The 25,290-nt window shown below is 46.7% G+C and overlaps 1 protein-coding gene across 2 annotated transcripts in view; it reads left to right on the plus strand.

Moving 5' to 3' along the window:
• ube3d (ubiquitin protein ligase E3D) overlaps nucleotides 1-25,290 on the plus strand; it is a 423,439-nt gene that overhangs the window by 22,310 nt on the left and 375,839 nt on the right. For both annotated transcript variants that reach the window (XR_011940766.1, XM_072499800.1), the window contains exons 5-7: nucleotides 16,354-16,423; nucleotides 21,295-21,373; nucleotides 23,928-24,036. Coding sequence is in view for 1 of the 2 variants with exons in the window: in XM_072499800.1 (XP_072355901.1) it covers nucleotides 16,354-16,423; nucleotides 21,295-21,373; nucleotides 23,928-24,036 (258 nt within the window). In the remaining variant the exon portion in view is untranslated. The remainder of the gene's footprint in view (nucleotides 1-16,353; nucleotides 16,424-21,294; nucleotides 21,374-23,927; nucleotides 24,037-25,290) is intronic.

A 25,290-nucleotide genomic window follows, 5' to 3' on the forward strand; every position in this document is an offset into this window, starting at 1 on the left:
ACTCCCGATTCAAAATGGCGAACGGCAAAGGCTGATGGGAAAGTCAGCCAACAAGACAAAAACGAGCAGCTGTAGGCTGTGTATTTACCTCTGGAAAGGCCAGATAAGATCGATATCAGCAAACATCAGCATAACAAAACACCAGCCATCTGCATACTAATGAGCAATCCCTGGGAACAATAAGCAACATTTAGACACACAAAGCAAAACCAGACTCTTCGGCGCCAGCAGGAGCCTACACAAAAGGAGGTGAACGAGCACCTCAAGACCGCCCATCAATCAGGGAACCGCTCCAGCATTGGAGAAAATCGAACCAAGCGATTGGGACAAAGTCCAATCACTTGGGACCAGGTACAGGGTCCGCCCGAAAGGTGGGAAGCCCCTGGGAACTATAAGAATTGAGCCCCAAGTTCAAATCGCTCTCTTCAGCTCTTCACTACCGCTTCTCCAGCTCTTCACTCTTCAGCAGCTGGTCGAAACTGTAAAGTCTTACTTCAACGCTCGCTACGAGATAGGCGCTCCTAACTACCAATCTGTACCAACTTTGAATCCCGCAGGCTCAGAACCCGAACGAAAGGCCATTTGTTTTCCTGACCTGGTGGGCCAGTTCCAAGTTAAGTATAGGCCTGTTAGTTGTAGAAGTAGCTTAAACGTAGAATTTGTGCATGAGTAGTGATTACTGTGTATAATAAATGCGCTTTGATTTAAATCTCCCTAATCGGTGTATTGGACTATTGATCATTACTCGGACTTGAACCACGTGGCGGTATCATAAAGATACCTGGCGACTCAAGAGCAAAGGTAATAAAACAGAGCAATTGAACTAAGGCAAAGTTAGCAACATTATTTGGCGACATCCTGACGGGACCCGATCTAGAAGTGGAAAACCACTCCGGGAGAACCCAAGAATTTGAATTAGAGATCCAATTGGAAACAGAAAACCACAAGTGTTCAAGCAGTTCTGATCAATACTCATAATTCGGAAGTGTGTGTATGCATGCGTCACTAACAGGGCGATAAGGTAAAACTGATAGATTTTTTGTTGCGACAAAACTGTCGGAAGTTTGTATATCGGACAGTAGCGAAAGCCGTACCCGCATTTACAGCACCGCCTTAATACCCCTGTCCCAAATTTGAAGAGCAGCATTCGGATAGGAAAGATGGCAATGCAGGCAATGCAGCGCCTAATGAGCCCTGAGGAACTTGCGGTCGCAGCGACCAGCAGCAGTAGAGTCGGACAATGTCCCATTTGGGAGGAAGAGATCAGGAAATATCTCAAAGGGAAAGGATGGCCCCTTTGGAATGAATTCTGTGACAACAAGGAATCAGGTCCCGGGAGTATAGGACATACTTGGTGGGAGAACCTGAGCGAGATCAACAAAAAGAGCTCAGGGAAAGCTCGGAGGCCGATGGAAATCGTGTCCTGCTTGGCACAATTGCGAGGCACAGAGGAGGTCGTTAGGACGCTCCGGAAAGAAGTTGAGGGCATACATCGAATGAGTAAGGTCGATGTAAGCTAGGTAGAAAAGGAGAATTTGGAATTGAGAAGGAAGTTGGCAGCAAAAGATGGAGAGGTAGAGGATGCCAAAAGGGCTCACCAGTCTTGTCTGGCGCACCTAAGCAGCTTCCAGCCTCAATATGAAAAGGCCCATCAGGACACGCAACGTACAGTCCTGGTATGTGAAGAAACGGAAAAGCAGGTAGAGGCATTACAGAAACAGTGTAGTGACCTCAAGGCAGCATTAAGAGCACTCCATGCTGCCACCACAGAACAATGACAAAGCACGCTAGATCACGTAAAGTGCCGGAAGCAGATTGCAGAGCTGCAATGCTGCTTTCAGTTCAGAAAGGTTTCCAGGAAACCTTTGGAGAAAAATTAGATCAGGAAGACGGCCCTGATTGGGAAGAATTGAACGAAACAGCGCAGAGATATGTTCAGGGAACATGTGCGCAGGGAAAGCCACAAAAGAGGAAAGCGCCCCAACCCCCCACACAGCAGATGGTTCAAGCTCCAATGAACCCAGTAACCACCCACCGCACAGCCACATCGGACGATGCAGAATTTCTATACTCCACTCTCTTAACAGTGACCCAATTACGGGACGCGTGCGATAAGATCACACCGTTCTTCCCCACCTCAGACCCCCATTTCTTTGCCACAGTCAAGTATCAGGCAACCATGTACGGCCTGGATGAGCGAGAGCATGTAAAGCTCACAGTTTTAAGTTTAGACCCTTCAGTAGCAGCAGCCCTTCCCGACCCACAGAATGTAGGAGGGGGCACCCTTGCAGAAATGCAAACCGCGATCCTGGATGCGATCCGGTATAATCGGGGTGACCCCGTAAATGGCCTCAACAAATGTAGGCAAAAGAAATCCAAGCACCCCACAGCGTTTGCTGGACACCTGTGGATCCACTTTGCCGCAGACTTTGGAGACTTAGACCGTGCCCATTTGTCCCCAGACAACATGGCCAAATGGACCCGCATCCTTATCTCCCATGCCACAGAAACAGGACAGAAAGCTTGCGCGAGTTATGATCCCTCAGAGGAGGCCCATAATGAGAAGTGGGTAGTGAAAAGATTGTCCCGCGTTTGGGAGCAATCTATACAGAGCAAACCCGCTGTTAAGAATACAGAGGAAAAGCAGGCCAGAGCAGATATACAAGCAGTAAAAACACACCAGAACCCCGCATGGGTGAATGAAGGAAAGAACAGCTCCCCATCCAAGTCACAGGAGTGTTACAACTGCGGACAGTTGGGACACTTCGCAAGAGAGTGCAATGCCCCTAAAAAGCCACAGAGAGCCCAGCAGACAGGCACTCTGAGTAAGAAAAAGACAAGAGCCCTTTCATAGCTTTAGCGCCCGTTCAGATCAGACGGACTTGACCGGAACGGACTGACAGTGTACGGGCTCCCCCAGTTGGGTCTGGGACACCCTTTGGGATAGGTCCGGGAGACCGGTAGTTGCAGCGAAAATTCGGGGACAGCCCATTGAATTTCTCTGGGACACAGGAAGGTCCCGCACCACAATAAATTCCTCCACCCTGTTTCAAAAAGACACGTGGCCCAATACAGCCACCATCACCCTCAGCGGCTTTACAGGCCACACACAGCAGGGACACGTCACAGCCCCTGTACCCATTCAAATCGGTACCATCACCACCAAGCACACCGTAGTTTAGTTGACCTGCCCCACACAGCAGAACACATTCTGGGAATCAATTTCATGAATTCCCATAATCTTTCATTCGACCCAGTCAACCAGTGTTTCTGGAAGATGGCATAATCCGCAAGAGCCCCTTCAATGCTCAACATAGGAGAGTACGCGAACAAAATTAGTGCAGTAGGCGAATTTTGGTTCAACCCGACCACGCTTAGTACAGACAAGCTAGGACGGTTAGGACGGTTCTGCAAAAGAACAGGGCAGCATTCGCGACCCACAAGCACGACTGTGGACGGATGACTGGCTCCGTACAAATAACAGGACCTGACCCTAGACTCCAAAAACAGTATGGATTTCCCCAAGAGGCAGAGGGAGAAATCGCAACGGTAATAGAAAGTTTATGAAATGAAATGAAAATCGCTTATTGTCACAAGTAGGCTTTAAATGAAGTTACTGTGAAAAGCCCCTAGTCGCCACATTCCGGTGCCTGTTCGGGGAGGCTGGTACGGGAATTGAACCCTGCTGCTGGCCTGCCTTAGTCTGCTTTCAAAGCCAGCAATTTAGCCCTGTGCTAAACCAGCCCTTGCTTATTAGAGCAGGGTGTACTTAGATCAGTAACCTCCCCTAATAATGCCCCGATTTGGCCAGTGAGAAAGCCCGATGGATCATGGCGACTGACCATCGATTACCGGGAACTCAACAAAGTCACCCCCGCAGCAGCCCCCAGAGTAGCAACAAGTCCCGAGACCATGCTCAAGCAGGGACTCAATTCCCGATTCTCTATGGTTTTGGACATCAGTAATGGATTCTGGTCCATTCCATTGGCAAAGGCGTGCCAGTACAAATTTGCCTTCACCTTTAAAGCACAGCAGTACACGTGGACATGCCTGCCACAAGGCTTCCACAACTCCCCCTCCATTTTCCACCGACAGCTGGCAAATGGTTTAGCCAAATTCTCTCGCCCCGAATGTCTGGTTCAGTACGTAGATGACCTACTACTGCAGATAGACACCAAGGAAGAGCACATTGAGCTTCTGTCCAAACTCCTGGAACTCTTACACTCAATTGGTTGTAAAGTCAACCCCAAAAAGGCCCAGATTTTGGAAGATAAGGTGATATATTTGGGAACAATTATCACCCATGGTAAACGTGAGATTGAGCATAAAAGGATTGACTCGATTGCTAAATTGCCCCTTCCCCAGAACGTTTCAGCCCTCCGGTCGTTTTTAGGACTGGTTGGCAACTGCCGAAACCATATTGACGGTTTCGCCAGCAAGGCAGCACCCCTCTCAGACCTCCTAAAGAAGGGAGCCCCCTGGGAATGGCTTCCGCAGCATACGGATGCTGTGGACTCTTTAAAACAGGCACTCATAGCAGCCCCCGCACTACAAGTTCCAGACCCGCTTTCCCCTTACGCCATAGAGGTAGCGACCACAGACCGCACCCTTTCAGCCGTGCTCCTCCAGGAACGGCACGACCAGTTAAGACCCGTAGCTTACGCCTCCAGAATTTTAGATGCTGTGGAGCAGGGATTTTCAGCCTGCGAGAGGCCCCTGCTCGCAGTATTTTGGGCAGTGCAGTATTTTTCATATATTACCGGACTGAACCCCATTACAATTCTCACCGAACACACCCCCACCCAACTTTTACTGGACGGACGATTCAAGGACGATACAGTAAGCCAGATTAGAGCAGCGAGATGGACCCTTCTCTTGCAGAGACGGGACATCACTGTTAAAAGGACAAAGACGCACACCTTTTTAGCCGACAACTTATAGAACCCCAGAACCCCCAATGAATGCGGAATTATCTCTCCGCACCACAAGACAGGCCCCTTTATTGCAAAAACACCCCCCAGACAGATAGGTAGTTCAACACAGAGCCCCCAGCACACAGACACGTGTGAGCCCATAAAGATCTATGTGGATGGATCTTCCACAATCTTGGATGTGAAGCGCATAACAGGTTGCGGTATCTATGTCGAGGACGCGCAGGGACGCGCCCTAGAGGAAATATCGTTAAAACTTCCAGGCCACTTAGGCACGCAAGCAGCAGAGCTCGCGGCCATCACGTATATAGTGGAACAAACAGATTCCTTCCCCAGCCCAGCAGACATATAGTCGGACAGCCTCTATGTCTGCAACAGCCTCACGGAATTTCTGCCCCTGTGGAAAGCAAGAGGACTTGTTTCCGCAGAGGGAAAACCCCTCCCCTCAGCTCCATTGCTCCGTCATATTTTAGAAAGAGCCCAGAACAGGACTTTTGGTATAATCAAAGTTTGCAGTCACCATCGTTCCTCCCCTCCTGGAAATATGAAAGCCGACGCACTGGCTAAGGCAGGTTCCAGGTATGGATATTTTTGGACACCCCCTGAAAGCGCGCCAGTGATTGCAGTTCAGGTCTCACAGACAAAGATCGAGGATCTATTGGAGGCCCAGAAGCAGGACAGCAATCTCAGGAGAATGTAAAAGGAAAATATCCAGCTCCCTATGAGAGGTTTAAAAATGCACTGACCACACATGACGGTGTGGTGTTAAAAGACACCCTTTATGTGGTTCTTGAACAGGACAGGAATCAACTGATATGTTTGTTCCATGACGGTCATGGACATCAAGGAATCGATCCCACTACAGCCCATCTCAAGCAGCTTTGTTGGTGGCCGAATTTAAAGGAAGATGTAAACCATTACATCGAGAATTGTCTTTTCTGTGCCCAGAATAATCCGGACAGATATGCCAAAAAGGCCCAACTCAGCCACACCTGACCCGTTAATGGCCCCTGGACTAACCTCCAGATTGATTTTATAAGACCATTGCCCCCTTGCAGGAATGGCTATAAATATGTACTCGTGGTGATTGACACATTTACGAAATGGGTGGAAGCATTCCCAGCCCGCACAAACACTGCAAAAACCACAGCCAAGATTTTGACCCACCACATCTTTACAAGATGGGGACTCCCCCGCAGCATTGAATCTGACCAAGGTTCCCATTTTACGGGACGTGTCATGCAGAACGTCCTCACGATATTTGGCATCACCCAAAAATTCCACATAGCATACCACCCACAGTCGAGTGGTATCGTGGAGCGCATGAATCGGACGCTAAAGTCCACCCTCAGAAAAATGGTCCAGCAGAACAACACCACTTGGGACTCAGTTCTCCCTTTTGCGCTGATGTTTTTGCGTAACACAATTTCTACTTCCACAGGCTACATCCCACACACTCTCATGACCGGACATCCCATGAAAGGCACAGAATATTTATTAGGTTTAGACTTGACCAGCCCCGAAGTGACAGCCCTCACACACGAGAAAGCAGTACAACAATTAGTGGAAAATGTTAAAACGGCTCAGCTAGCAGCCGCAGTAAAATTGGGCACAAGGAAGAAACAGAGCAAGGCTTGTTTCGACAAGACAGTGCATGCGACTGAGTACAGTATAGGACAGCAAGTCATGCTCTCCGTATATAATCCCAGCACATTCCTGTCACCAAAATACTCGGGTCCGTACTCCATTGCGGACAAAGTAAGCCCTTCCGTATATAAGGTATATTCCAACGGTAAGACTGCATGGTTCCATATAAACCAGCTGAAGGCATACGGAACACAGTCTAACCACGCACACCACGTCATGCTCGACGCAGCACACCACTCCCCGCCCACAGCCAACGTAACCCTACCATCCCCCAACACGTCCAGCCCAGCCACGGACTCGACCTCGACTCCACCCCCGAAATATGCACTCATCCCCGGAACGGCCACAGACTGCAGCAGCAGAGACAGCGACTGTGACTCGGACGACAGCCACAGCACGCCTCCCTACTATCCCCATTCAACAGGAACCACACCCAGCGATTTCGACTACGATCCAAGTGATCTCTTCACGATCACTTTCCTAAACAAACCCCACCACCGACCACCGAACCACCCCGATTCTGTCCCCACACAACTAGACACCAACTATTGGCACCGAGATAACTCATTCCGACTCGTCCGCAACGGCGAGAGCAACCCCACCTCACACCATGCAGCCCTTTCAGCCCTGATACACTCAAGAGTTTGCCATCCAGGAGAAAATGACGACCTTGGGTCTGACTCCCAAACCGAGAACCCCTTTGCGACCCTGTTCGCAACCGAGAACAGAGGTGTCCAGATGATGTTTTAAAAGGAACCACTTGGGAGAAGTGGTGTCCTTTCTGATGGAACCTGCAGAATGATTTATGTTGTTTGTACGTTTGTTAAATGTTGTCTGTCAGACAGGAAAAATTTTCACGGCCCCACGCCTTTTCAGCAGAAACCTCTGAGGACTTGCCCACAAAGACTTACTATTGGTCAACACTTGTTCAGAGGAACTAGCTTGTCTGCAGATACTTGCTAAGGTCCCAGAAGCCAGTTCAATGGAACTCGTCTGTCGACAGATACCACACGCCCATTCATAACTGCCCTTCTGGTTCGAAGGAAGGAACCACGACCGCAGCCCCACCACAATGACTACATTTCTTGCCCGTTCTTGTCGGTTGCTCAGGCAGTGGAGAAATGGCTTGGGACCCGCCCTGCCTGGGAACCCCCCCTCTGGTCAACTACGCTCGGGTAGGGGCGACACGGCATTGGTAGCCGTCCTACCCGGGGACTCCATCCAACTCTTACCCGTCGCGGCCCATACACACCTCATTTTGGAAATTTTAGTTCAAAAAGTTTTGTTTTCTTTCAGGTCACCCTTAGGTTGCCAACCACATGCTATTTACATCCTGAAACATTTGGATGGTAAACTGCACAGTCTGCGAGACGGCTCGCACTGGTTCATTGTTTGGAAGTGTGTCATGTCCTAAAATTCGGTTTTCAAAAAAAAAAAATGAGGGAGTCACACATAGTGACCAATTATAAAGGGAGTAATTGGCACTACAGGACAGACACACTATCGTACGAGATATTAAACAAAGATAGTTACAGACACTATGCTTGTTTCCACAGAACTCCAGAAGCTCCAGGACCGGAGAAGAGAAGAAAGAAATGGAAAGAGAAGAGCCACGAGGACTTCCTTCACATGGATCATCATCTTTATGGACATTTGGTTGCGAATGAACGTGAACCCCATGACTTCAAGCCCCCCAGCCGTTAATGTTTCACTTCCCCGCAGTACCCAGAGTTCAGTCACCAGCGACACCACACCATCTTGGTGTGCCAGGTTTATAACCTGGTACTCCCTGTCTTATGTAATAGAAACCTTACTGGTATTAGCGATACTCTGCTGCATCGTGCAGACTATGCGTCTAAGGAAATGGAGAAGGAGAGCCTACCGCGCTCGAACCCCGGTACATAGGATCAGATCCCCTATTTTCGGATACAACCAGACCCCCGACCCCCGCGATCTATAATAAAGAGCATTCGCTTGCGTTTTATTGTAAATAAAGAAATGTAAAGAACTGTTCATGAGCAAATTGTACGATCCTGAGCTTGACTGCCAAGCCAGGAAAACTGTATAAACTGCTATGATTTTGTTGTATGGTTGAGGAAGTTAGGATAATGAAATGTTTAAGTGAGTGTAGTGTATTAAGAATAGTTAGAGGTTCCCAGTTTATTGTTTTGTAATGCATGCCCCTGTTTGACATAGCGCCCTTAGAATTGTCAGTTAAAAATATTTTTGCATAGCTATGGTCAGTGCAGAGGCCATGAAGGAAGTGCCCCCCCCCAGGTCAGGGAATGGAAAGCAACATAGTTATGTGATCCTTCACGCTTCGCGTTAGGATCACAAGGAGGGATTGTAGCCACTTAAAATGGCCAACTCCCGATTCAAAATGGCGAACGGCAAAGGCTGATGGGAAAGTCAGCCAACAAGACAAAAACGAGCAGCTGCAGGTTGGCTGTGTATTTACCTCTGGAAAGGCCAGACAAGATCGATACCAGCAACCATCAGCATAACAAAACACCAGCCATCTGCATACTAATGAGCAATCCCCGGGAACGATAAGCAACGATAAGCAAAACCAGACTCTTCGGCACCAGCAGGAGCCTAGCCAAAAGGAGGTGAACGAGGACCTCAAGACCGCCCATCGATCAGGGAACCGCTCCAGCATTGGAGAAAATTGAACCGAGTGAATCACTTGGGACGAGGTACAGGGTCCGCCCTGAAAGGCGGGAAGCCCCTGGGAACTATAAGAATTGAGCCCCAAGTTCAAATCGCTCTCTTCAGCTCTTCACCACCGCTTCTCCAGCTCTTCACTCTTCAGCAGCTGGTCGAAACTGTAAAGTCTTACTTCAACGCTCGCTACGAGATAGGCGCTCCTAACTATCAATCTACCAACTTTGAATCCCGCAGGCTCAGAACCCGAACGTAAGGCCATTTGTTTCCCTGACCCGGTGGGCCAGTTCCAAGTTAAGTATAGGCCTGTTAGCTGTAGAAGTAGCTTAAACGTAGAATTTGTGCATGAGTAGTGATTACTGTGTATAATAAATGTGCTTTGATTTAAATCTTACGAATTGGTGTTTTGGATTATTGATCATTACTCGGACTTGAACCACGTGGCGGTATCATAAAGATACCTGGCGACTCAAGAGCAAAGGTAATAAAATAGAGCAATTAAACTAAGGCAAAGTTAGCACCAAGCTGCAGTGGAGCTGTAAGGTGGTGATGGTGAGAGACCAACAGCCAAGGCTCCAGGGGAACGTGGAGGACCTAGAGAACAGGTCCCGCCAGCAGAACGTGAGAATCGTGGGTCTCTCGTAGGGATCTGAAGGAACGGACGCAGGGGCATACATAGCGGGCAAGTTTGAGAAGTTGCTGGGGGAGGGGACGTTCACTCGGCCCTTGGAGGTGGACAGGGCGCACAGAGCGCTCGTGAGGAAGCCGCATGTGGGGGCCACCCCGAGGGCGATGGTGGTGAGATTCCACAGGTACCTGGACAAGGAGTGTATCTTACGGTGGGCCAGGCAGATACGGAGTTGTAAATGGGAGAACAGCATCCTGCGTATATACCAGGATATGAGCGCGGACGTGGCCAGGAGAAGAGCCGGGTTCAACCAAATAAAGTCAACCTTTTTTCAAGAAGAAGGTCAAGTTTGGGCTGCTGTATCCGGCCCGTCTTTGGGTCACTCACGAGGAGCAACATTTCTACTTCGAGTTGCCTGAGGAAGCGATGGACTTCGCTAGAAGGAAAGGGCTGGTAGCGGACTCAGGTGTTTGAACTGAACTTTACTGCAGTGTCCATGTTTAAATTTTTTTTATGTTTGGACATTATCTGTAATGCCTTCAGTATTGATTTGGGGCCTGCGGCTGAGCTGTTGTGTGTTAAAGTTTGCATTTGCACTGAAGGGGATGGGGGTGTGAATTTTTAGATGTTGGATCGTCCTTTTGATTTTCTTTGTGTTTTTGTTGGGCAATTGGGTTGGAATTGTTTTGTTTGCATATGTGTGTCTGAGCTGGGGGGGGTGGGGGGGGAGGGGAGGGGTGGGGGGAGGCAGGGGCGGGGGAGGAAACAATAGGTGGGAAAATGTCTGGCGCCATGGGCGGGGGCCACCAAGCTAGCTGGGCGGGCTAGCTCACGGAAGCACAGTGGGGGGTGAGCAGATGTTATGCTTGTTGAAGGGGGTGGTTTTCATAGTGCTATTACTGGAGGGGGGGGAGAAGGGGGGGAAATGTTCTGCTGACGGGGAGGGACTTTTGCTGTGGGACAAAAAGGAGGTTGGGGATGGAGGCTTCCTGGGGGCAGGCCTGAGGATGCGTGGGGCGCAAGCTGGAGACTGGGCCCAAGAAAGGTGATGGCTGATCGGCAGAGGGGGAGGGGGGCGTGAAGCCCCCCAACCAGGCTGATCACATGGAAAGTAAGAGGGCTAAATGGGCCGGTTAAGAGGGCACGCGTGTTCGTGCATTTGAGGGGACTGAAGGCGGACGTGACAGTGTTGCAGGAGATGCAACTTAGAGTAACCGACCAGATTAGATTAAGGAAGGGATGGGTTGGACAGGTTTTCCACTCGCGGCTGGACCCTAAGAATAGAGGGGTCGCGATCCTAATCAACAAGAGAGTGTCATTCGAGGCAGGAAGAATAGTTGCGGATGTGGGGGGGTTGGTACATCATGGTTAGTGGGAAGCTGGAAGGACTGCCGGTGGTCCTCGTGAATGTGTATGCGCCAAGCTGAGATGATGTGGAGTTTATAAGGAGGATGTTAGGAAAGGTCGCGACCTGGATTCGCATAAGTTGGTCATGGGGGCGGGGGGGAGTTCAACATAGTCATTGACCCAGGGCTAGACCGGTCTAGCTCAAGGACAGGCAGGCTGCGACAATGGCAAAGGAGCTAAAGGGGTTATGGAGCAGATGGAGCAGATGGGGGAGGTGGACCCATGGAGATTTGGTCGGCCGAGAGTAAAGGAGTTTTCCTTCTACTCGCACGCGCATAAAGTGTACTCCCGGATTGACTTTTTATCCTGGAAAGAGCTTAATGACGGGGATAGTGGACACTGAGGATTCAGCCATCACGATCTCGGATCGTGCCCCGCACTGGGTTGACCTACAGGTGAGCAAGGAGGGTGGCCAACGTCCGCATTGGCGGCTGGATGTTGGACTTTTAGTGGATGAGGAGGTGTGTGGGCAGCTGAGGAACTGTATCCAGAGCTATCTGGAAGTTAACAACACGTTGGGAAGTCTCGGCGTTAATGATCTGGGAGGCGCTGAAGGCAGTGGTGAGAGGGGAGCTGATCTCAATACCGGCCCACAGGGAGAAGGTAGACATAGCAGAGACGGACCGACTAATAAGGGAAATACTACAGGTCGACAGGAGTTAAGTGGAAGCCCCAGAGGCAGGGCTTCTAAGGGAACGACGGAGGCTACAGGTGGAGTTTGGCTTGTTAACTACAGGGAAGGCGGTGGAGCAGCTGAGGAAGGCGATTTATGAATATGGAGAGAAGGCCAGCAGAATGCTTGCGCAGCAGCTTAGAAAGAGGGAGGCAGCCAGGGAGATTGGGAAAGTAAGGGACAGGGATGGGAACCTGGTCAGAGATTCAGCAAGGGCAAATAAGGCGTTTAAGGAATATTACAGTAGGCTGTATGAGTCGGAACCCCCAGGTGGGCCGGAGGGGATGAGGCAATTCGTAGGGGGGCTGAGGTTCCCGAAGGTGGAGGAAGGGTTGGTAGAAGGGCTGGGGGCCCCGATCGGGTTGGAAGAGAGAGCAGAAGGGCTGAAGGCCTTGCAGTCGGGTAAAGCCCCGGGACCGGACGGATACCCAGTGTAGTTTTATAAAATGTTCCCTGGGATACTGGTGTCACTGCTGATGAGGACATTTAATGAGGCAAGGGAGAGAGGGGGGCTTCCACCGACGATGTCACAGGCCACTATCTCGTTGATCCTTAAGCAGGATAAGGACCCGGAGCTTTGTGGATCCTACAGACCGATCCCCCTACTAAATGTAGACGCCAAACTGTTGGCCAAGATCTTGTCCTCAAGGATTGATGACTGCGTTCCGGACGAGATTGGGGAGGACCAGACGGGATTTGTTAAGGGTAGACAGTTGGCGGCCAATGTAAAAAGGTGGCTGAATGTAATTATAATGCCCCCAGAGGGTAGGGACATGGAGGTAGTGGTCGCAATGGATGCAGAGAAGGCATTTGATCGGGTGGAATGGGATTATCTGTGGGAGGTACTGGGGCGGTTTGGATTTGGACGAGGCTTCATCGACTGGGTTAGACTGCTGCATCAGGCGCCCGTGTCAAGTGTTCAGACGAACAAGTTGACATTGGGCTATTTCAGGCTGCACCAGGGGACGTGGCAGGGATGCAATTGCGTTGAGAGCCTCAAGGGCTTGATGGGGCTGAGCCTTACCCACGGAAGATGCACTTCAGGACTGCTCAGTTTCTGATATGTGGTCAGCTTCAGCAGACTCACCAACAGCTTGTCTCAGTTTAAAAAACATAAATTTAGAGTACCCAATTAATATTTTTTTTCCAATTAAGGGCCAATTTAGCGTGGCCAGTCCACCTAACTTGCACATCTTTGGGTTGTGGGGGCGAAACCCACGCAGACACTGGGAGAATGTGCAAACTCCACACGGACAGTGACCCAGGATTCGAACCCGGGTCCTCAGCGCCATAGGCTGTAGTGCTAACCATTATGCCACGTGCCACCCCAGCTTGTCTCAGTTAAACAGAATATCAGAGCAGCAGTTCACAAGGCCTTTGAGTTGCCCGCAACCTTTAATGGGAGAGGAATCTGGGAAGTTCCCCTTCCCCAACTCTGTCTTTGGGCTTTGACTACTCACTAACTGATCTGTACACCTGAAGCTAAGACTTGAAAGGAAATTTGCCTCTTCTGGGAGAGACTCAAAAAGGTTCTGCTTAGCTCTACAGGTCCGAAACTAAACTGAAAGCAAAAACACAGTGAAACCAACATGGACTAATCCACATGGAGATATGAAAGCAGTCAATTGGCTGTCAGCCAAGTCTGTGAAGGCATGTCACCACTGACGTCAGTATCTCCTGTTACTGTTTTTAAAAAAAATAAAGGTGCAGGCCCCAGCAATGGCCAGGAATTATAACAACCAAAAGGACAAGAATTAAAACTGAAACAAGAGTCCAACGAGGATTCACAGGAGGGTTCCTTACACTCTGCAAGGGAAGGGAGATGGCATTAGTGCATCATGGCAGAAAACTGATGGAGGAAAGGATACTCACGTGAGGCTTGAACTATAACTGTGTGTGTTGAGGGTTCTCACTTTTACTGCCTGCACTTCGTCCTCTGCACAGGCACGGTCTTGCTCCTCCCCGGTCAACTCAAGGGCTCTTTCCTCAAAGGGCGTGAGGCATCAGAGCTCAGGCATTACTCCGGGTGGCTCTACCCGCTCCCGCCTGTTATGCTTGACTTTATCCTGCGGAGAGACAGATGGGGAGAGATGGTGATGATGCGTGGCAATATGGAAATAATGGAATGATGATCATCTAGTCTACCTATCCCCAAAACCCCGCCCCACCCCCAGACACATACAAGAAACATACGGTAGGGGCAGGGAAGGTTAAAAAGGTATGATGGTGCGTGGCATGCGTGATACTTGAGTGGGAGCGGGAATATGACGAGCAAAGTAGCTACTTGGAGGGTGGGAGAACCATAGGGATTGGTGGGCGGGATTTTGTGGGGGCGGGGACCATGGGGATTGTGTGTGGGGGCTGCAAGGTGGTGATTGATGTGTTGCCAACCTGTAAGATGGTTGGATGAGAGATCACCTTGGAGCTGTGTGTGAGGGGGTGCAGCGGGAGACTGGAGGAGGCCGACACCCTGGCCGAGTGAAGAAGGTCATTCATCCTCTTGTTGCACTGCTGCCCCGCCCTCTTCTGCAGTGAGCTGGCACTGACTAAGGTTGCCACAGCCTTCCAGGGAAGGGTGGTGACCTTACTGGAATGACGTCTGTGGGAATGCAAGTATAGGGGGTCCTACCTCTGCTGCACAGTCTCCTGGATTGCGTGTAGGCTTCTTGACAGCCATCCCCATGACTGGTTTTGGTCCCCTTATCTAAGGAAAGACATACTGGTATTGGAGGCAGTCCAGAGAAGGTTCACGAGGTTGATCCCGGACATGGAGGGATTTTCCTATGAGGAGAGGTTGTGTAAGTTGGGCCTGTACTCATTGAGTTTAGAAGAATGAGAGATGACCTTATTGACACATATATAATTCTCAGGAGGCTTGACAGGTAGATGCTGAGAGTATGGTTCCTCTTGTGGGAGAGTCTAGGATCAGGGGGCATCATCTGAGTGAGGGGTTGCCCATTTAAAGCAGGGATGTGGAAGAATTTCTTCTCTCAGAGGGTAAAGAATCTGAGCTGTAGATGCTGGGTCATTAACTATGTTCAAGGCTAAGATAGACAGATATTTAATCAGGAAGGGAATTGAGGAAAATTGGGATAAGCCCTGATTTCATTGAATGACGGAGCAGACACAATGGGCCGAGTGGTCTACTTGTGCTCCTTGGCCTTTAAGGCCTTTTGATCTGGAACAAGTCCTGGGGAGGCATTTATATGGAGCTTCTACTGACTGCAGGGATGAAGTTACCCCTGGGCGAGTGAATCAGCAGGAGGCCACCAGCGGGAGCGTGGAATGATTCATGTGGAAAACAAATTTTGTTAAAGAGGCTCAATATTCCGTGAGATTTCCCATCGCCGGCGGGATTTACAGCGGTTTTCTCACCAGAATCGACACTGCCAAATTTTGCTAAGATTCCACCCTCTGGAGTGTCTCTGCAGTAATTGTTGCTGGGTAATGATTGGAAATTGAATCTCTGCCTGAAATCCCATCCCCTTAGCCCAGTGTGTATGACCAGTTGTGGCACTGTATTACCGTGGGGTTAATGTAACTTTCTTATCACCAGTTGTGTGCTTTTGCTCTTCTCATGATGACCTTCCTTTCCGGGTACAACCATGGGCTGAACAGATAACATAAGGGGTTGAGGTTCAAGCCATGGCGTCATCAATTGATTGTAAATGGGATAGAGCAATTATTTAGCAATAAAAGCTAATTTTGAATATAATTTTATTGAGGAATCCATAACATTCCAGATGTTGAAAAATTATTTTTGAGTGATTTATTTTTGAGATTTATTTTGAAGCTTTCCACTTGGCCTGCAGTTTAAAAATTAAAATGAGATTTAGAAATATTTTACTCTGGTAGATTGATGTTTTTCCAATCCAGAAAAGGAGTAAACCCGATAAACATTATATGCGTACATTATATGGTTCCTGTTTTTATAATGTTTTGCTTTGAATTTAACACTCCCATTAATGATGCCGTTTGGCCTGATAATTGGTTACAGTCCCACCCAGAGTCCGGTTGAGACAACCAATTAAAGGTAGGGCTGCATATCTTCATTTCCCTTGGCGGTCTCTCACCAATCTTTCTGGCAGCTACAGCTGGCTGGAGGCAGTGATTCCTCTGATTGATCGGCGGGAAATGTTTTGGAATGGGCCAAACTCTTTTATGCTCCTTCCCCCCGCCCCCCTTTTTTTAGTTTTGCTCAAGGCTGAAATGTGTCATCTTCCATCTTGAGTGGCCCAGCTGGCAGCTAAGGACGCTCTGCAGCTGAGGCATGAAGGCCTGAGGGGATTGGAAACAACAGTCTGATTTGGAGTCATTGTGATTGGCTGCAGGCACAGTGTGTAAGCTCAAAAATGAATGTCTCTTTCTGAGTAGTCACCTTCTTCGCTTTTGGTTTCTTGCAGATGTCAAGAGAAAATGATACTGTAGTTTGCACTCGCTGCAGGAAGGTGCTGGGAGATGTGACTTCATCAGGTATAATGTGTACTTATTGCTCTGTGATACTTCAGATCATAGTGTCCACCTATGTTAGTGTTATAGTTAACTTGTGTATTTCCCCCCTCTTTATTCCGCTCTCTTTAGTTTCCCCCTTTCTTTTGATCAAACCCTGCTTTTTCCCGATAACACTGTGCTTTAGTCCTCTGCAAGAACATGTAGCATAGGCAGCACGGTAGCATAGTGGATAGCACTGGCTTCACAGCGCCAGGGTCCCAGGTTCGATTCCCTGCTGGGGCACTCTTTCTCCCCGTGTCTGCGTGGGTTTCCTCCGGGTGCTCCGGTTTCCTCCCACAGTCCAAAGACGTGCAGGTTAGGTGGATTGGCCATGATAAATTGCCCTTAGTGTCCAAAAAGGTTAGGAGGTGTTATTGGGTTAAGGGGATAGGGTGGAAGTGAGGGCTTAAGTGGGTTGGTGCAGACTCGATGGGCCGAATGGTCTCCTTTTGCACTGTATAGTTCTATGTTCTATGTACAATTGTCAATTGAACGTTCCTGTGGAATCTGCATTCACTACTCCTTCAGAAAGTGTCTTCCAGATTTTAATAACTCCCTGTAGAAAAAATTCTCCTAATTTCCCCTGTAATGTTTTTTTTACCCATTATTTGAAATTGCTTGTTCGAACATTTGTTGCGCTTGTGTAAGAGTAACATGTTGCCTTGTGTGTTGTGTACATGATCGGCTTCGTCCATATGGTTCAGGAAGCCCAGGTATGTACGTGCTGTTCACAACATACAAAAGCGATGTCCCATTATTACCTACGACTGGTTCTGCACAACACGAATTGGCCAAACTGTTGAGTGAGTTGCTTCCACTTGTCCTGAGTGAAGTTTCCACATACATACTGAAAGGTTCCTTCACCTTTGTGAAGATCATAGATGACCTGCATATTGACAGTAATGCCTTGTCTATGTGTTCATTCAACATTGCAAGCCTCTTCACTCATATGTCACTCAAGGAAGCCATAGACATTTGCCCTGTGTCACTGTATCATGGTGATCTAGAGATCCTGCTATTTTCTGAATCTGTATTCATTGAAAAGTGTTTTTGATGGAATGACCCCTAACCTCTTACTCCTTGCATATTTCCGATATGTTTTTTTAAATATAAATTTAGAGTACCCAATTAATTTTTTCCAATTAAGGGGCAAGTTAGTGTGGTCAATCCACCTACTCTGCACATCTTTGGGTTGTGGGAGCGAAACCCACGCAAACACGGGGAGAATGTGCAAACTCCACACGGACAGTGATCCAGGGCCGGAATCGAACCTGGGACCTCGGCGCCGTGAGGCAGCAGTGCTATCCACTGTGCCACCGCGCTGCCCCTTATTTCCGATATGTTGATGATACGTTTGCCATATTTGAATCTGTGGCTGCATGTACAAATTTCCTTCCACACCTTAATGTGCTCCATCCTGCGCTTAAAAGCTAGTTGAGAAATCTGCTAACTGATTCTCACAAGCCCATCTGCTAACTGATTACCACAAGCCCACCTTCACTAGCCAATATATGCATTAGGATGCCTACAATTCATAGAATTTACAGAATATAGTATGGAATTACAGAATTCCATACTATAAGATCAATCTTACTGGCAGTGTTATAAATAGCGCCTGTGTAAGCATGATTATGAAATAGGGCACATCAAAACTACCCAATAGCTACACAAACCTTTGCTCGCTGTGTGTCGTGCATACTCACAAATAGGCCTAAGGCTGCCACTATTCGACTTGTAAAGTGGTCAGTCTACCTCAAAGGGAGGGTATTACAAATGTTTGAGCAACAGATGAAGCTACCTGCTGCTATGTAGTAGCTCCGCAAATGTTATTTTGCACAAACAAGATGCCACTGTCAAGCTATAAAGGCATTCTCTTTACTACACAAATGAGTAATGTGATCTATGAATCACTGGTGCAATGGCAGGTATGTGGGCTGTACATCCCAATGACTTGCAGACCGTATCAGACAGCACATCCCTTTGGATGTTCGCAATAGGCAGAGGATTGACTGCTTAACCTACCCGTGCTGGCAAAACTCAAAACATAGGGGGAGATCTTCTAGCTGTTCACCCTAGCAGGACCTTCTGGTCCCGTTGACAACGCACCCCTGCTGTGCTTTTCCCAGCGGCGTGGGATGGATTGAATGGATGCCATTGACAGCAGTAGGATCAGAAGATCCCGCTGCCGGCCAAAGTCGGGCCATCTCCAGCCACCGGGAAACACACTGCGGAGAGGCCAGAGAATCTCGCCCATAATGTCTCACGTTAGATGTGATTCGATGAATGGACAGCACTTGCTGAACAATCCCAAATATGCCAAGAACTACACTGACAACCAATTTAAGATTGTCATTGAGGCTCATAATGTGACTTACTTATGCTTTATAGAAGATACATATATTCAAATACAGGGACTTGTCCTCTCCATGCAAAATGAATATGTCGATTGCATCTTTTTTGAATTAAACAAAAGCGTGGGGTACAATGGTTCCCTGGTCCATTTTCCATGGCATTGCCTCAACTGGTTAGAGTTAACTTTTCCACCAGTCAGCACTCCTTTCTCATGCAGCATAAATTATTGCTCCCGTTGAAAGTTGCCGCTCTTATGCCTGTTCTGATGAGTGAAAGATGAAAAGCTTTGATACCATGCCTCTTTTTTTCAGCAGTATTTACAACCAAGCGACTACAAATGCATTTTTATTTCTGGAATTTAAAAAAAATTCATTTACGGGATGTGGGCGTCGCTGGCAAGGCCAGCATTTATTGCCCATCCCTAGTTGCCCTTCAGAAGGTGGTGGTCAGCTGCCTTCTTGAAGCGCTGCAGTCCTTGAGGTGTAGGTATACCCACTATACTTTTAGGGAGGGAGTTCCAGGATGTTGTGACAGTGAAGGAACGGCGACATATTTCCAAACCAGGTTGGTGAGTGACTTGGAGGGGAACCTCCAGGTGGTGAGGTTCCCAAATATCTGCTCTTGTCCTTCTAGATGGTAGTGGTCGTAGGTTTGGAAGGTGTTGGCTAAGGAACCTTGGTGAGTTACTGCAGTGTATCTTGTAAATGGTACCATTGTTAGTCAATGATGGAGGGTTTGACTGATTGTGAAAGAGGGAGCAATCAAGCGGGCTGCTTTGTCTTGGATGGTGTCAAGCTTCTTGAGTGTTGTTGGAGCTGCACTCGTCCAGGCAAGTGGAGAGTATTCCATTACACTCCTGACTTGTGCCTTGTAGATAGTGGATAGTCTTTGAGGGGGTCAGGAGGTGAGTTACCCACCCTAGGATTCCTCGTCTGAATTTGTCTGTCTTAAGCCTTGTTATTTTCTGCAGTGTCAACAAAGTTTCTTCCCTTGCCTGACGTTTTGGCTCCCTTATAGCTTTGGTATTTTGTCCTCTTCCTGTGAAACAGATATAAACTTTTCCGTTAATAAGTTTGCCATGTCTTTATTATCGATTATGGTCTCCTCCACATTCACCTACACAACACTTGCTCTTTTAAAAAAAAACGCCTGCTGTTAGCCTTGAAATTCCTGGGTAATTTTTTTCATCTCTTTTGTATCTCTTATTAATTTCCTTTGTTGCTCTTTATGCCTCTCCCAGTCTGCTGGATGAACTATAAAGAGATTCATAGAATCTAATAAGAGGTACAAAAAGGGAAAATGAGAAGAAACATGCTGGAGATATCAAAGCTGACAGCAAAGACTTGACAGTGAAAATTAAAAACGTTCTGCTGCTTTAGTGTTTCAATCCATAGATGCATAAATGCCAGCTCTTCATTATTTTTATCAGTGTGGTTAGGTGGAGATGGCTTTGGTTTTGAAGTCTTCATCTGCATATGATAATTTGTAGACTGAATTAAATTATATAGCTTGGCAGACTTGGTCATGCATTCAAAATGAATGTCAATTACTCACCACTGTGTCCAGATGCTTATTTAGTGTAGGAGTGGATTACACCACTGAGAGAGGGGATGAATCATCTTGCTTGCAATGGTTAGAATTGTACCAGCTCAGACACAAAAGCCCCCTTGGGCCTGATTTTAAATCTGAGGGTGAATGGATTTTGAGTGAGTTAAAATCCCGTCCATTGTGTTCCAGGGAAGCAACCTGAATAGGTATGAGGAGAAAGGTCCTGAGGGCAGCGTAAATCACAAACCTTTTTGGCCCCGGGATCTGTATTTAGGGCAGTGCAGACATGTGGACCTAACTGGGAAGTTTGTGGAAAACAAAGGTAGGCAGTCCCTCCAGCATTTCTCAGAGACTGGGGTGGCTTGGGTGCAACATGCGGGGTTTGTGAGGAATGCTACGTATTTAGAGGAAGTGTTTTAATGCAGTGGGTAGCGTCCCTGCTTCTGAGCCAGAAGCTCTGAGTTTGAGTCCAATTCCGGGACAGAAGGTGTGTTCATAATCTGGCCAGACAGGTTGATTATCAACTTGTAAATCCTTTCGATAAGCCTATGGCTTGTAAGGTTGTAAGGGCAGAACAGTTTCCTGGGCAGCCACGCTTGATGTGCAGTGGCGTTTGTGAAGCGATAGCCTCTAACGATAGGCCGACGATCTGTTCCACCATAAAAACTAGCTGTGGAAGGAAACATAAGAAGAAAACACTGTATTTAATGTAACTTTTTAATACATCCATGTTTAATTCCCATAGTCCACTCTTAAAACTATTATATAAAAATATTTGTTGCTGATTAAATTTGGCCTTAGTCAATAAAGTAATTGCTACTGAAAGTTACACTGTAAGCACAAGAAAAAAAAACGAGAGTGCATCTGACAATTTGTCAGGTTTCTTTTTAAGGAATGTGTAAAGCATAAGCTTCTGAACATATTGCAAATGTTTCTGTTTTATTCCCTTACAGATACAATTAAATTTTATGTCACTGAGGTGTTGGTCCAGCCTCTGATGAACAAAGCTTTGAAAAGGCAGATATGTGAAAGGTAATATTTCCTCACATTGATATTTCCAACATGTATCTTTGATTTGAATTGGATTTGTCTATATAGAACATGGTGCAGAAGGAGGTCATTCGGCCCATCGAATCTGCACCGACCCTCTGAAAGAGTACCCTACCTAGGCCTACTCCGTCGCCCTATCCCTGTAACCACACCTAATCTTTGGACACTAAGGGGCAATTTATAATTGGCAATCCATCTAACTTGCACATCTTTGGACTGTGGGAGGAAACTGGAGCACCTGCAGGAAACCACGCAGACACGGGGAGAACATGCAAACTCTACACAGACATACACCCGAGGTCGGAATCATTCCCGAAGGTTCTGTCAGTGTAGGCTTGGCAAGCTGCTGCAGTGCTTCATGTCAAGTATTTGTCAGGATTGACAAATGTTGTTGGAGCTGCATTTTGCCAGCACACTCATCACACTCTTGACTTGTGCCTTGTAGACAGTGGAAAAGCTTTGGGGACTCAGGAGGTGAGTTACTCACCACAGAATTTCCAGCCTCTGACGTGCTCTTGCAACCACGGTATTTACATGGCTGATTCAGTTGATCCAGTGAGAAGCTATCTCGATCGCCCAAAGTAACCGCCACCATCAGAAGTCATCGAGCCACTGGGAATAACCATCCATCGTCAGCACTTAGCCATTTGGTGACTTGCAGCAGATATGAGAAGTATCTGGTTTCCCCTGGTTAGCGTGGAGAGCTGGTAGGAGTGGGAAAACAGGAGAGAAATCAGGAGCATGAAAAGAATAGTCAGTTGAAGAGCTGGTAAGGAGGACAAGCAGTGGCATATTCAACAACAGTAGACAAATATATGGATTGTAAAAAGTATTTTCTGTGGAGTCCTTGGAGGCATTTTGAGGTATCAAGGCACAAACTAAATGCAAGTGTAATTCTTGTGGGGAATATTTTTCATGTAATGAATAGATCTCCTGGAAGCTACTCACAGTAAGTCAGCGGACGTATGGGTTGTTGTTTTGGGGTTTCTCTATCATTATTATTTGCTCCACTGGGTCTTTATCTTGCCATACGCTCAAATGTTTGCCTTGTCTTTCTTTTTTCTCTTGAGAAATGAGAGGTGAGGTCAGTTGACATGGCACTTAAAGGGATTCACTGCTACACCTTTACATTCTTTACCCCTTTATCCTGTTGCAGCTCCTTAATCCCACTCTGCTCTTCGCACATCATGTGCTCTTCTTTCTGTAGCAATTTTAGGGTACTTTATGGTAGATTTTAGGGTCTCGAGATAGAAAACCCTTCTAATTAAAATTTCTAAGTTCTGAATACTTAATTTTTAACACTAGGGTTCAGTTGTGCTTGACCTAACAAGGTACAAATAACTAGTGTTTATGAATAAAGTATAATTTTTTTGAGCAAGATTTTGCATATACTTAACATAAAACAGTGAAGACGACATGGAAGTCCCATATCCCTCAACTTCCTGGGAGTCCCTGAGCTTTTCCAGCACAGGCAGTGTCCTTATCTTCTCTGACTTTGAAGTGATGCTGCAATGTGTCCAGAAGAGTATCCACAGATGTCATGGTAACACTGTGCCAACAAAGATTCCAATTTTCCAAATTTTATCCCCACTTCATATTATTCTGGAATGCCTTATAGTCCAAACTTACCTCTTCTATTGGCTTAGGCTGCAAGTCATCTCATGTCACCCCACTTCTGTAACTAGAGCCATGTAGACTAAAGACCGATGTTTGTCCCTTTTTCTCTGGATCCCTAGTGTTTACATTTCATTGTGAACAAATAACACATTTCCTTTAGATACAGAGCAGTAGCAAACAAATGTAGAGGTCTCACAGAACCAACGCCATTAAGAACAAGTGTTAATAATATTTCCTACCATAATATCAAAACAGAAAGAAAGCTTTCTAAAGGACATTAGCAAACCAGATGGATTTTTACGAATATCAACAATATTTTCATGGTCATTATCAGAATTTTAATTCCAGATTTTTTTATTGAATTCAAATTTCACCATCTGCCATGGTGAGATTCCAGATCCCCAGAGCAATTACCCTCAGTTTCTGCATCACTATCCAGCGACAATGCCACTATGCTACTTCTTCCCCTTAAAACCTTACATAGAGTAGGGTGAAGAAAAATATTAGGGGCAGGACCAGGAGATCCCACCTAGGCGAGGTGAGCTCGGACCGTGATTCCTAGAAGACTTTGAAGGCTGGCTGTATGGTGGAATTGGGATCAGGGCTATCAAAATGACAGGTGGAGCTGGCTGACTTATGCCACTGCACCACTTGGCATTCAGAGGACTGAAAACTTACAATGGTCAGCGTTTGGATTAAAAGTAATGCAATCGGGCATTACAGTTTTACCCATTAAAAGTAACAGAGATCTTGGTCAAATATTGTACTGGCTGTCTTGGCCCACTATGATGGTAAGGTATTGGCCAGATATTAGTATCTGTAGAATCATACTGTCACATAAATTAGCATCTTCCAGAGAGGAAGGTGGAAAAGACAAGTGTTCACTGATTGAAATGTGGCTTTGATTTTTTTTTTTTAGGTCTTTGTTTGTGGAGACTGTGGTAGCTGGCCGACTGAAGGAGGTATCATCCTCTCAGAGTACTTTTAGATTCTGTATTCAAGGGCGTGATGGAAAAATATATATTTTGGTAAGAAGCCTTTTTTTTAGGATTTTGCATAATGTGACGAGGTTTGACTATCAGTGATAGCAGTTCTTAAATATTTGTGAAATGCCAGGAGGTGGTCATACGTTGTAATATAAAGTTACGAGTGGATTCTTCCACTGAAGATAGGTGATGCAGTGCCTTTCAAATCTTGCCTCTAGGTGGCAGAGTTTGAGCAGGTATTCAAAATCAGCAGTGGTTTTTCTACACAATCTCTTAGCCCTGTATTGAATTTGGTAAATACTGTCACTAAAGCAAAACTACAAGCATTTTTGTGCCTCATCAATTAGCATTTTTTTTGACTGTCGCTTTGGATGTGTGGTGGTAAAATGTTGCTCTTTCAAGAGAGCTTGGTGTACTTTGAATAATACTCTGACTCTGTAGGAAAGTGTCATATAATGTGTCTGGCATTCAAACACATTTTATTATTAGAATAATAGTTAAACAGTTTGAGTATGCTTTTAAGCAACCTGTCAGTTGCAGACTTCCTATTGTGTGCAATAATTGTGATTAATGCAGTCTTTTTAATGTGTGGTTTTTGAATTTAGCATTAATTCTGCATGGCAACTTGCATGCTTTAGAAGGGTGTCTTTGAGGAAGCAGTAAAATGAATAATAATAATCTTTTATTGTCACAAGTATGAAGTTACTGTGAAAAGCCCCTAGTCGCCACATTCCGGCGCCTGTTCGGGTAACCTGGTACGGGAATTGAACCCGCGTTGCTGGCCTTGTTCTGCATCACAAACCAGCTGTCTCCCATCATAGGGAGGATTCTGAAGCCAAACAAAGGGCAGTGGTGCAAGTGTTCCCTTTCTACCGAAATAATATTTAGAAATTTACCTCAATGAATTCTTCAAATTCTTGCTCATGTAAAATGAAATTATAGAGCACCTGAATAAGTTTGGAAATTTGTCATGTTTTCATAGCTGAAATAATTCTGCTGTTTTGGAGACCATAGGTTTGACAACAATTTTTCTTCATTGTCTTAAAAATGCATGCATGTCTGCCTCTGTCTTTATTATTTTTGCACCATTTATACTAGTCAAGCATAAGGGCTAAAATTGAATGAATAATATATAATGTAGTACATGAGAGATAATGTTAGCTGGGAGCATTCAAAATTATCAGAAGATTTGGTGAGGTAAATGAGGAAAACTTATTTTCACTGGTTGGCGAGTCAGTGGCAAGATGGAATGAATTTACAATAATTACCAAGAGAATGTAGCAAGAGGTTAGGATC

Source organism: Scyliorhinus torazame, chromosome 4 (genome assembly GCF_047496885.1).
Source record: "Scyliorhinus torazame isolate Kashiwa2021f chromosome 4, sScyTor2.1, whole genome shotgun sequence".
NCBI lineage: Eukaryota > Metazoa > Chordata > Chondrichthyes > Carcharhiniformes > Scyliorhinidae > Scyliorhinus > Scyliorhinus torazame.